The 12294-nt window shown below is 43.9% G+C and overlaps 1 protein-coding gene across 1 annotated transcript in view; it reads left to right on the plus strand.

Moving 5' to 3' along the window:
* Nucleotides 1-12294, plus strand: part of Csmd1 (CUB and Sushi multiple domains 1) — a 1514424-nt gene that overhangs the window by 1469815 nt on the left and 32315 nt on the right. Inside the window, exons 53-57 of the mRNA XM_032918494.1 lie at nt 2813-2986; nt 4259-4432; nt 6706-6894; nt 9275-9448; nt 10438-10620. Of these exons, the coding sequence (XP_032774385.1) occupies nt 2813-2986; nt 4259-4432; nt 6706-6894; nt 9275-9448; nt 10438-10620 (894 nt within the window). The remainder of the gene's footprint in view (nt 1-2812; nt 2987-4258; nt 4433-6705; nt 6895-9274; nt 9449-10437; nt 10621-12294) is intronic.

Raw genomic sequence — 12294 nt, forward strand, 5'->3', positions numbered from 1 at the left:
ACACTATGACCATTTAATACAGTCCCTTGTGATGTGGTGATCCCCAGCCATAAATTATTTTGTTTTTACTCCATAGCCATGATTTTGCTACTGTTATGGATCATAATGCAAGTATCTGATAAGCAGAATATCTGACATGTGACTCTCAAAGGGTCCCATCACGTTCCACAGGTTGAGAACCACTGACCTAGAATGACAGCCTAGATATAAGTGGCTTATATCTGAATCTCTGAGGGCCTGACTATAATTTTAGTATGGGTGACTAGAATCTAGGTCTTGTATCCATTACCTTAGAGGCAGCGACTACCCTTTGTGAAGTTGTGCTGCGGCTCCTATGGTGCTTTCTCTGGTCTTTGTGGCTGGGGTTGGAGCAGTGCCTCCAATGGGTATCATGAGATCTTGCTGTGCTGATGATAGTGCCTAGGATGACAGTGTCCTTCTATTACACCATAGTGACGGTTTCAGAGACAGATCTGCCCACCACAGGGACATCTAGCTTTACTTGGAAACCCGCTGATGGCAGTAAGTTTTCGAGTATGGGAAGTAATATGCATAGACAAGAACTAACTAGGTCCAGATGGCCAGGAAACCTTCCAAATGATGGAGCTGGCAATCTAGTGTGCCCTTCCTGATCTCACCCCATCTTAGCTACTTATCTTCTTGCTGAAACAAAATAGCTTATGAAGAAACTGAAAAGAGGAAGGATTCATTTTGGCTCACGGTTTGAAAGTAGAGCCCATTACGGGAGGAAAAGCAGGGAGCTTGAGGCAGCCGATCCCATTGTACCTACAGTCAGGAAACGGAGAAAGATGGATGCTGGTTCTCAGATCACTTTCTCCTTTTAAGCTGTTCTGGGAACCTAGCCTATAAAATCATACCACCCTCATTTAGGATGGGTCTTCCTCCCTCACTTAACCCTCACAAATGCATCCAGGGATTTATTGCCATGGTGATTGTAAACCCCACCAAACTGATCATTTCTCATCGTACATCCTATTCCATTTGTGCTGTCCCTCACCTCGGAGATGCCACTTCCTGGTCACAAGCTTGGTGATGGAGACAAGGAGAATGCTGTCCCAAGCAGAAATACCAGTTGCTATTCTAATTGCTTCAAAATGGTATCATGAAGCCCAATGGAGCATGACAATAATTGGGTGATATTTTTCTCAGTTCTGATGGTCTGTGGCTGCTCTGCTGGAGAGATTGCAGCCAGATAAAGCTTTGCCTGCACATATGAATTTACTTACACCTCCATGTGGATCCTACACAGGGTTTGCACTTGGAAAATGAAAGTGTTGGTCTCTGCTGCTCTTGTCAATCCCAAACCCAGGTTTCTAGAGTAAGCTACGTTCTCCTTTCTTGTTCTATTGAATTAAAAAAGAACCCATTCTATATATTGGGAAGATATAAAAGAAGTTGACTATGTGTAACAAAATGAAAGAGAAAGAGAAAAAAAGAGAGACAGAGAGAGGGGGAGGGGAGGGACATTGAGGGAGAGGAGAGGGAGAGGAAGGAGGAGGGAGAAGGGGACGGGGAAGGGAGAATGGGTCATATCTGGGCAGAGAAAACCTGCCTTTCTACTCTCCCTCACCACAGGGCTGCTCTCTGCTTAGTCCCTCCCCCCATGAGTTCAGCAAGACCTGTAGCCATCCATTCCCTCCCACTGTCTCTTACTGGTGTAGAGTTCATGGGCTTATTCTCACATCCTTTGGCTTCTTGGACTAGTAGTAAGCTTGCTTCTCCAGAGATCCTATCACCATCAACATGACTGCCCTGAACTTAGTTATGCATCCTACTGATGATGAGACTTCTTTTGTCTAATAGTTTTCACATGACTCAAATGAACATCTTTTAAACTGGACATGTGTTATGATCTCCTCCCCTTTCTCTAGAATTTCATAAATGATTACATAGACCCATTTCCCAGGTTGTGTATCTTCCTCCTCCTCTTCCTCTTCCTCCTCCTCTTCCTCCTCTTCCTCCTCCTCTTCCTCTTCCTCCTCCTCTTCCTCCTCCTCTCCTCCTCCTCTTCCTCCTCCTCTTCCTCCTCCTCTTCCATCTCCTCTTCCTCCTCCTCTTCCATCCCCTTTCCTCCTTCTGCTCTTCCTCCTCCTCCTCTTCCTCTTTCTCCTCTTTTTACACCTCTTTCTCCTCCTCCTTTTCTCTCCTCTTCCTCCTCTTCTTCCTCTTCTTTTTCTCTTCTTCCTCTTCTTCCTCTTCCTCTTCCTCTTCCTCTTCCTCCTCTTCCTCCTCTTCTTCCATCTCTTCCTCCTCCTCTTCCTCCTCTTCTTCCATCTCTTCCTCCTCCTCTTCCTCCTCTTCCTCCATCTCTTCCTCCTCTTCCTCCTCTTCCTCCTCCTCTTCCTCCTCTTCCTCCTCCTCCTCCTCTTCTTCCACCTCTTCCTCCTCCTCTTCCTCCTCTTCCTCTTCCTCTTCCTTCTCCTTCCTATTCCTCCATGTGGCCAGTAAGTTAGGAAGCCCACACCTGCCTTTTCATTTTTATTTAAAAATATAGATCGCATGCCAGTAAGAAACTAACAATAAGTAACCAGGGAAAATATAAATTGGGTAAATGGTTATAAATAATTTTATATAAGAAATAAGACTTCTTCACAATTGTTGAGAAAATGTATAAACATGTAGGAAAGAATAACATAGACTAAAAGTACATATGTCTGTGCACAAATTCTCAGTCAGTTATGCATCCATCCCTGTGACTGACTGGAGACTGGAGGTGAGTGATGTGAATACCGCAGGCTCATGCTGGTGCATTCCCTGATGAGTTTTCCTCTGTTTCTGTGTCTGTCCTCAGCGGGTCATTGTGGCTCTCCAGACCCCATTGTGAATGGCCATATCAGCGGCGATGGCTTCAGCTACAGGGACACAGTGGTCTACCAATGCAACCCTGGATTCCGACTCGTAGGCACATCTGTGAGGATTTGCCTGCAGGACCACAAGTGGTCGGGGCAGACCCCCGTTTGCGTCCGTGAGTAGAGTTTGTGAAACTGCTGCCCCAAAGACGACTTTTCCTCATTTTCCAGTGTAGTTTAATCGTTATTCAAACATGTTTTCCCTTCCCTTCTGAGTCAATGGGAGGAGTGACCTTTCCCTCTCACTGTCCCACAGAGTACAGCCTACCATGCTAGCTTTTCCTTTCCATCAGACTCTAGCCCTCCATACATTTTCTCATCAGTTCACAAAATAGTGTTTTGTGACTAATGTCATTTGCTCATATATAGGACACTCAGGATGAGAAACAGTGCTGATTAGAGCAGGGTGTAGACACTCCCTCGTTGTCATATATTGTCTGCTTTTGGGGTCTCATGCAGAATAAAGCGCTTCACAAGTGGCTTCTTCATTTGCTCCAAAAAGATCTTTACATGTCATGCCTGTAAACCTCTTAAAACCCACGGCTTCTAAGGTGAACACTGCGAGTTTATAGATGTTCCCCCTCCTCAATGCAAACTTCCTGTAAAGCCAAATCCTCATACAGTCTTCCCTCCCTCATGAATTAAGCAAAAGTGCTGAGGTCTCTGAGTAGTAGCCATGCAGTCTCCCATAGTGCTCTGGAACTATCAAGTCAGAGAGGCAGCTGGAAGGAAGGCGATGCTGAGAAGATAAATGAGGAGGAAAATGGCAGTTTGTGGCCATAGCGTGTTCCTCTGAGAGCACCTGTGACAGGCCTCGCCTGGCTCTGTGTGGTTGCTTCATAGACCCTGACAACCAGGTTAGCTCATCATACCTCAGAAGGTCACAGAATAGGGATCACTGTAAAGGAGATCTTTGGCATGCGTACAGTCATTTTTCTAATTCTACACAATTAGCATAATACTGGAATTGTTTATAATTTGAAGTTGAAAACAAATCACTCAGGGTGACTCCAAACAGAAGCTTCAGGGCATCAGCTGGAGTGCACCAAAACGCAAATGCTCAAAATCCTTGATAAACAGAATGTTTTTAGCGTGTCTTTGGCTGCTCTGTTGCCAGGTCAGTTGGTTTGAGTAAACTGCAGCTCTAGTCCTGAGGTGAGGGAGACAGGCTCTGCTGGTAGAAGTCCCTTCCCACCACTATAATACAGGGCTCTGATTCTACATATTATTCTACCTCTCAGGTCTTCCAAACCAGAACAGCACCCTCGATGTCTCTAGGAAACCCATCCATCCATGCCCCTTTCATGTCTGCAAGTTTGTTCTCAGGGGCTCCAGGTGGGGGTGGTGCCTGTTTAATGTGGGCACTGATGTAGACCTTGTTCCCACAGCCATCACATGTGGACACCCTGGAAACCCTGCCCATGGCCTCACCAACGGCAGCGAGTTCAACCTGAATGACCTTGTGAATTTCACCTGCCACACAGGCTACCTGCTGCAGGGTGCCTCCCGAGCCCAATGTCGGAGCAACGGCCAGTGGAGCAGCCCCTTGCCTATCTGCCGAGGTAGGAGAGGTGTGGGAAGGGAGTATTTTGCCCTAAGGTATACACACACACACACACACACACACACACACACACACACACACTCACAGACTCACAAACACACACACTCACAACTCTCATACACTCACACACGCTGAAACACACACTCATACACTCACACACTCACAAACACACATTCACGACTCACACACTCACAAACACACACATTCACAACTCACACACTCACACACTCACAAACACACACATTCACAACTCACACACTCACACACTCACAAACACATAAACCCACACACTCACATATATTCACATATATTCACACACTCACACACTCACACACATTCACACACACACACACTCACAGACTCACAACTCTCATATACTCACACGCTCACATACTCACAAACACACACATTCACAACTCTCACACACTCACAGACACTCACAGGCACACACACACACACACACACACACACACACACACACACACACAACCTGAACCATGCTGGGTGCTACATTTTAAAGTCAGTACATGCTCACAAAGTGTTCTTCAGAACACAGGGTTCCAGACTGTTCTCCATGAGCATAGGTCACACTAAGGGAGTGTCCCGTATAGCACAGGCCCTAAAGACTCCTCAGTCAACCCAAGGGTATGCCATGGGTGCCCTACTGATCACAGGATCTTCGAATTGTCCTTTGTCTCCTTGGTTCAAGGGACCATTTCTTTCATCTTGAATTGGCATTACCATAGCAAGCCCTGGCCTGGGTACGGCTGTTAGTTCCAGGCTTTGCAAACCATATTGTAGGCTCATTCGATTGCCTCTGCCTAGGTCATCCCCGCCAGATTAAAGTTTGGTTTACAACTTGATTATAGAAACAGTGTATGGTGGGCCTTCAAAATAATATCCTCTCCTCAGATATATAAATATTTATTTATTTAGCTCAAGGAAACCAAAGCTTTCATTCACAAACTCAAGAGTTTTGGAGCTGGTCCGTTATGCTGAAGAGGGTTTGATGAACCCCACCTCTGCTTGGGCTTCCCCCATCCCAACATAGGAACCAAGAATAGATCTGCTTAAGCTTCCAGAACTTAGCGTGGGTTCCATGCATGGCTCTTTTCTGAGCCGGAGATATCTGGAGAGGGTGCTCCGTGGCAGCTGTCCCATTCACTGGCATGGTAGGGGAAGTGTGAGGTAATCAGGTCATTTTCTATTCTGCACCTGAGGATGCCTGCTGCTAATTCCTCCCAAGGTGCCCATGGGCCTTTGGGCTAATGGAGGTCATTCAGCGTAACCAGAGCGTGTCCTGTACTGCTGAGACTGCCTTCCCCGCTCCTCCTGAGGCAAAAGGGTTCCCATCAGAGGTGGCCCAACCTACATTTCCATGAGACGTTGATGGAAAGGCTGCCATCTTCAGCTGCACCCGGGGTGTAATGACAGGCGCATTCCTTTAGGGGCACACATTAGTAATGTGCAGGTGGGTGTGGCCAAATAACAAGTGTGTCCCAGATCTCAAACCCTGTACCTGGAAAAAAATATTTAAACCAGTGCCAGCTCCATTTCATCATTTTTAGAATGTAAAAAATTAATGAGAAGAATGATTTAGAATTTATGTAGAAGAAGCCTATTTTTAGGAAATAGTAGATGGGCCCCATAACTTCAAAATGACGGTGGTAGCCAATCTGATGCTTGACGGGTCTAATGACAAAGCATCAACACAGTCCATAGGGGAGCCGCTACTTCATGAGGAGACCCCCAGATCAAGCTCGCTCTCCATGAGCTGTCTAAATTGATTTAGAATTTACTTTCTTCTGCGCTTTGGCCTAGGATTTTCTTATTTGTTTGCTTCCTTCATAACTTATGGCTTTGGTTTTGTTTTGTTTTTTAATTCATTGCATACCCATTGTACAAGATACTCCTTACACAAGGACATTTTCCCACGACTCTATATTGTATGCTTAACCTATTTCCTCAAGCCCCATCCTTTGAACCACACCTTCTCTTAATTCCTTTTGTCCTCTGGACAATCTCGTACATATTTTCCTGTCATATATGCATACATGTTTTCATGTACCTGTATGGAATCTAGGGACTACAAATGAGAGGAAACAGAAATTTATCCTCCTGAGATTCACATAATTTACTTAATGTGACTATCCACCAGCCAGCACACACACACACACACACACACACACACACACACACACACACGTTGCATGGCTTTATTCATTATGACTGTAGGGAAAAGCTTTATATGTGTTATGTTTCATTTTCTAGTGGTGAACTGTTCCGATCCTGGATTTGTGGAAAATGCAGTTCGCCACGGGCAACAGAACTTTCCAGAGAGTTTCGAATATGGGACAAGTGTGATGTATCACTGCAAGAAGGGGTTCTACCTGCTGGGCTCTTCTGCCCTGACCTGCATGGCAAGTGGCTTGTGGGACCGCTCCTTACCCAAGTGTCTGGGTGAGTGAAGCTTCTCCTATGCTGATTGGCCCAGGGCCATAGGAACAGACATTCATTTCCACATAGTCAAGTAAACACTAAGTTTTAGCTCCTTCTCTCTCTCCTATCACTGTTTCTGCCTATCATTATGACAGATCTGCCAGAAAGCACCAAACATAGCTTAAATGAATGAGTATTAGATGGGGAGGAAGGAACCCTTTCCTCTGCTCTGTATGACTGTCTGCCTTCCTGCTTTACTCTGTGGTATAGCCTCCCATGATGGTGGCCGCCTGTCTACCTGCTTTAGCAGCAACACAGGCCTACCCTTTACCTTCTATGATGGTGGCCATGAATTTCAGTGTCTTCATTCCCCAGTCCTACTCGCTGCAGTTCCAGAAGTACCAGCCTAGGCTCTGATGGTCTGACCCAAGATCCATGACTGGGAAGGTCAGATTGCCAGAGAGAATGGGCCTGGCTGCCCTGATCCTTCCACTGAGAACAGCAATGGCCAAGAGTTGTAGACAGCCTTAGACAAACCTCACATAAGCACAGGTGAAGACCTAAATGACCCCACCAAGGCCCCAAAAAATTTGTTGTCTCTTCAATGTAGAAGATGAACAAGGTCTACACATGTCCCCATACTATGAAGGTGCTTTGTTTGTTTGTTTGTCTTTTCGCTTGAAAACAAAACAAAATCAGAGAGTTCTGTAGCCCAAAACAGAATCATCTTCCAAATCTAATCTGTATATTTAGAATATATCACTGTCTTTGAGCTTCTTAAGACAGAAGGAAACACAGCGGTCCTTAAAATGAAAGTGCCACCTTGGTAATTCACAGGAAAAGAGATGGCACTGGCAGGAGCTTCCACACCACAGAATGGCCTGTACCCCTTTCAGTTGAAGTGGGTATGTATGGGGAAATTTCATGCACCGCTACTTCAAGGGAGTTTCCTTCACAAGTCCTATGCAGAAACAGCCTTAAATCCTAATGTTGACGCTATGGTTGCCTTGCATAGAGAAAGGGACTGAATGTGCAGGTCTCTCCCAGTTGGCACGTCTATAGCTGGCTTTCCTCAGCTCCATGTTGGAGCATTTTCCAGGGAACTTAGCTTTCTTTGCTCCTTCCCTTTTGCACTATTCTCTCCTGCTCCTGGGAGATTCCCATCAGCCTTTGTACTGATGCTACTGTGCTTTTATCTGCAGACTCAGGGATTTAGCAAACTCTGGTCCCTTGACTGTCTGTTCCCACCCGTCATTGTTCCATTCACTGTCCTTAACAACAGGCATGTGGGGAGGAGGTCTCAGAGGAGAACTCCCCAGCTCCATGGAGGTTCAGCCTCATCTTTGGGCTGCTGTTGTTTTATGCCTTGGATTGTTTCCCTTTTGTTCTCTTACTTCATCCAGAATCGGTCATTTATCCAACACTTGGTTTGGAGTCTAATTGGCTTCCTTTTAGGATTCCATTTGAACCATGGGTCTGCACTGAATGGATGCTAATGGTACAATGATAATGAGGGCTAATGTGACCCAGAGGAGGGCTATGCCTTCCAGCTCTAGATCCTCATCTCTGGTCCACATCACTCCTGAGTTGCTAGTGCTCAGGAGGAGTTAGTCTTGGATATTAAGTACCTGCCAGCTTCCATTTAGTTAGTCATTCACATCAAGCATTGTAGTGTCTCTGTCCCTGACTGTATTTGGTAATTCACGAGGAGAAAATGGAGATCGAGTTTTCAGTACTCAGTACTCTATTCATCTGGATCCTTTTGAAGGATGTTTACAGTAGATTGTGAACTTGGGCTGGCATAGTTTTATGGATGTGAATGAAAATGCTCAGATGATTTTTTTAGACTACGTTGAAGGTGAGTCAGTTTTTTATTTGTTATTTTTACTTACAGATTTTAGATCATATTCAACTATAAGCATCCTCACTAGACTGGTTTTCCTAGACAGATGAGCTTAATTAAGTAAATTTAATATAATCTTGTCTCCGAGCAGAGTATATGATTATCGTGTTAACGGATAAAATAATGAAAACAGTTCTGATGGATTCATATGGCTTTTCGCTTGAAAAAAACAAAACAACAAAACACAATCCCCGTTCAGCTCACATGAGATACAATTAGAGCCAGATAGATGAAGTCAGGCAGCTGGTTTCCTCCTTGAAGGCTGACATGTAAATTCCAATGTTAAGCAAAGCTCTCTACAGTCAAAAAGAAATTTACATTGTCACAACCTTTCATTTCTTCAGTAACTAAATATGGAGGTATCATCTGGAAACAGCCATTTCTTACCAATAGAAGACATAGTTAAGTCCTATTCCTTATTGGATAATGCTTAGGAATATGTATGGGAATGTTACTATGCAAAACACATAGCCTCACTTATTCTAACCTTATCTTCAGCTATATCATGTGGGCATCCTGGGGTCCCCGCTAATGCTGTCCTGACTGGAGAATTGTTTACATTTGGAGCCACAGTTCAGTACTCCTGCAAAGGGGGCCAGATCCTCACAGGCAATAGCACAAGAGTCTGCCAAGAAGACAGTCACTGGAGTGGATCCCTTCCTCATTGTTCAGGTGAGGAACCCTGTGCTCAGAATATCAGACAACTACACGTATGTTTGAAATGATTCAAAATACACCACTGTTATAGATGATGCCATCATCTTTGGGCCCCACCACAGTGACCATCAGCATTGACATCTTCACCTCAACCTTTATTCCTTATCTCGTAGATCAACATCATCTTCACCATTACCCCAGGTCCCTGTTACATAGACCACCACTATCCCTATCATCAGTGTCATTAGTGCCTCATAGGACAACATCACATACAGAATCATGCTCACAGGATCACTGGCCCCTACCACCGAGATCACAATCATGTCCTCTCCACCACTTTCACTAAGCCATGTCACAGGAGTCTGTATCATCTTTCTCAGCATATCTGTCATTATCCCCAGTCCCTGCCTTTTGAATCAACAGCATCACCTGCCCCATCCTCAAATCCCTTACCATTTCCTTCTGCAGGGATTTCTGGTTGCCATCTTGGAAATCTTGTTTGCCTTGGTTGAATGTATTATAGGCTTCCGCTCTAATTCCCACATTTTCACTTCTGGTAGCCACCTTCATCCCTTTTATGATATTTCTTTGTGGATGGTCTTTAAGGAAAATGTAACTCTAGATGTAGCTGTGAAGAATGGACACCTTGATGTCCCTGTATCTCTGACACAGCTGAATCCTACTTCTCTATGGCTGCTCACATCACTGTCCTGGGAAGCTGCTGTGATCATATCTTAGTATTTTACTTCTCCCCAAAGAATCCCATTTCCTCATTAGCCATATTTTTATTTTAATGACAGAGAAACAAGGCCTTCAGTTTCTTCCATGTTAGGAAGTATAATAAAGAAAATGTTTGTTTTGTGTTTTCCCCAGATGCTACAGTACTATGAGAGCATTGCCCATGTTAAAGGCATATTTAAGAAACCCTTGATAGCTTTTGATGTTTTGCACAAAACAACTCCATTCAAACAAGTAAGGCAATTCCTGTGTTTTGTTCTCTGCAGGAAATAGTCCTGGATTTTGTGGTGATCCAGGGACCCCAGCACATGGGTCTCGTCTTGGGGATGAGTTTAAGACAAAGAGTCTTTTGCGATTCTCCTGTGAGATGGGCCACCAGCTGCGGGGTTCTGCAGAGCGCACATGCCTGGTGAATGGGTCCTGGTCAGGAATCCAGCCTGTGTGTGAGGGTGAGTGATTCAACTATCCCTCGACCCCATCTCCTCCCAAGTCTTCATACCACTCACTCATCCTGAAGTGGCTGGGATCAGTCTGAGGAATCTCTAGATGGTTTTACTACTTGTACATTTGAACCCTTCTAAAAGCTTTAAGAGCATCAGCAAAAGTTATGAGTGAACTCTAGAGATACCCAGACTATTCCAAGGACCTATCACATTAGTTATTATCATTTGAGGGTTTATCATACAAAAGTGGGTTTCTGATCTAATGCTAGGCTATGACTGATGCCTTGTTGTATGAATTCTAGAGGTGAAGGAAGGCACCTGAGAGGCCATGAGAAAGAGAAGCAAGTCAATCAGACAGGATCTCTATGGGCTAGGAGTACTTCAGTTCCCACAGGCTCTACTCTGCCAGTGCCATCATGCACAGGACCTACAAAGCAATCTAGGATTCTAATCTGTGTGGCATTTTGGAATGAAAATATCTGACTTCAGTAGGAGGTTGGGATGATCTAACTGTCAACAGTGGACACCATGAGCTCTTTATAGTAACAGGCCAGTCTGCAAAGTCTGCCTTAGCCAAAGATAAACTGAGATGTGTTTGATAACAATGGACTTAAAGTTCAGAAAAACAGCATCAGAACGTAGACAGATATTCCTTTAACTAGAAGCTATCCTTTTAACTAGCAGATACCCACATAAGCCAACACCTCAAGTTTGGGATCTCAAAAGATTAACCAGGAGTATTTTTATGTGAATAATTTTTTTCTATATAATTTGGAATACTTGAAAAACTCTTACATTATCACCACTGGGGACCGACTCTGCAGAAGTGTTAAGCAAGGCTCCAGGCACCAGTTCCCTAGTCAAGATTATTTCTAACCTGACATAATTGGCTCTTCTTAATCGACTAAACACCTTACATCCCCACAGGAAATGGGAATGAATTGTACAAGGAACTCACAAGTCATGAATGAAAAGAAAGAAAAGCTTTTAAGATATTCGTAAAGACCAAATGATTTATATACCTTTGATATTTTAATATTACACACCTGTAGTTTTCTATTGTGTTGGCGTGGCTTTGGCTGGTAATTGGTCTTTTCCCCACACTCTCATTCACCCAGGAAGTTGCCTATGTCACATGACTTAAGTTGCATTGGGCAAATCTTTATCATTTTCTCATAATTTTGATAGAATTTAAAGTCAAATAAAACAATAAAAATGTGGTATTGACGGAAGTAACGTTGAACTATAAGCTGTTTTGTTGTTACCACTAATAGCCAGAACATGAGACATTCTACATATTACAGCATCCGGGGGTGCCTTGTCTAATCCCCTTTACAGTAGAATACATTATGTGTAGTTTGAATCCATTGTCTGTATAAATTGACTAAGAAGAAAAATGACAGAGCTCAGTACAGCGCAACTGCCATCTATACAGCATCGTAGCTGGGCTCTGCTAATATCAAGTAAGAAAAATGTTCATAATTAGTCAAGATATGTCTTGCTGTAAATTAAGTAAGACAAAATGGCATTTTAGCAAAATAAGTTCACGTGAGCAATATCTGAGGCAGAAGATGCATTTTAAACTTTAAACAAATAATAAAATGTGGAAACATGGTGAATTTAGAATACGGTGAAGTCTTACCTTATAATTTACAAAGAAACTTGTTTCCTAGTAACTAC

This window comes from Rattus rattus, chromosome 13, assembly GCF_011064425.1.
Source record: "Rattus rattus isolate New Zealand chromosome 13, Rrattus_CSIRO_v1, whole genome shotgun sequence".
Classification (NCBI taxonomy): domain Eukaryota; kingdom Metazoa; phylum Chordata; class Mammalia; order Rodentia; family Muridae; genus Rattus; species Rattus rattus.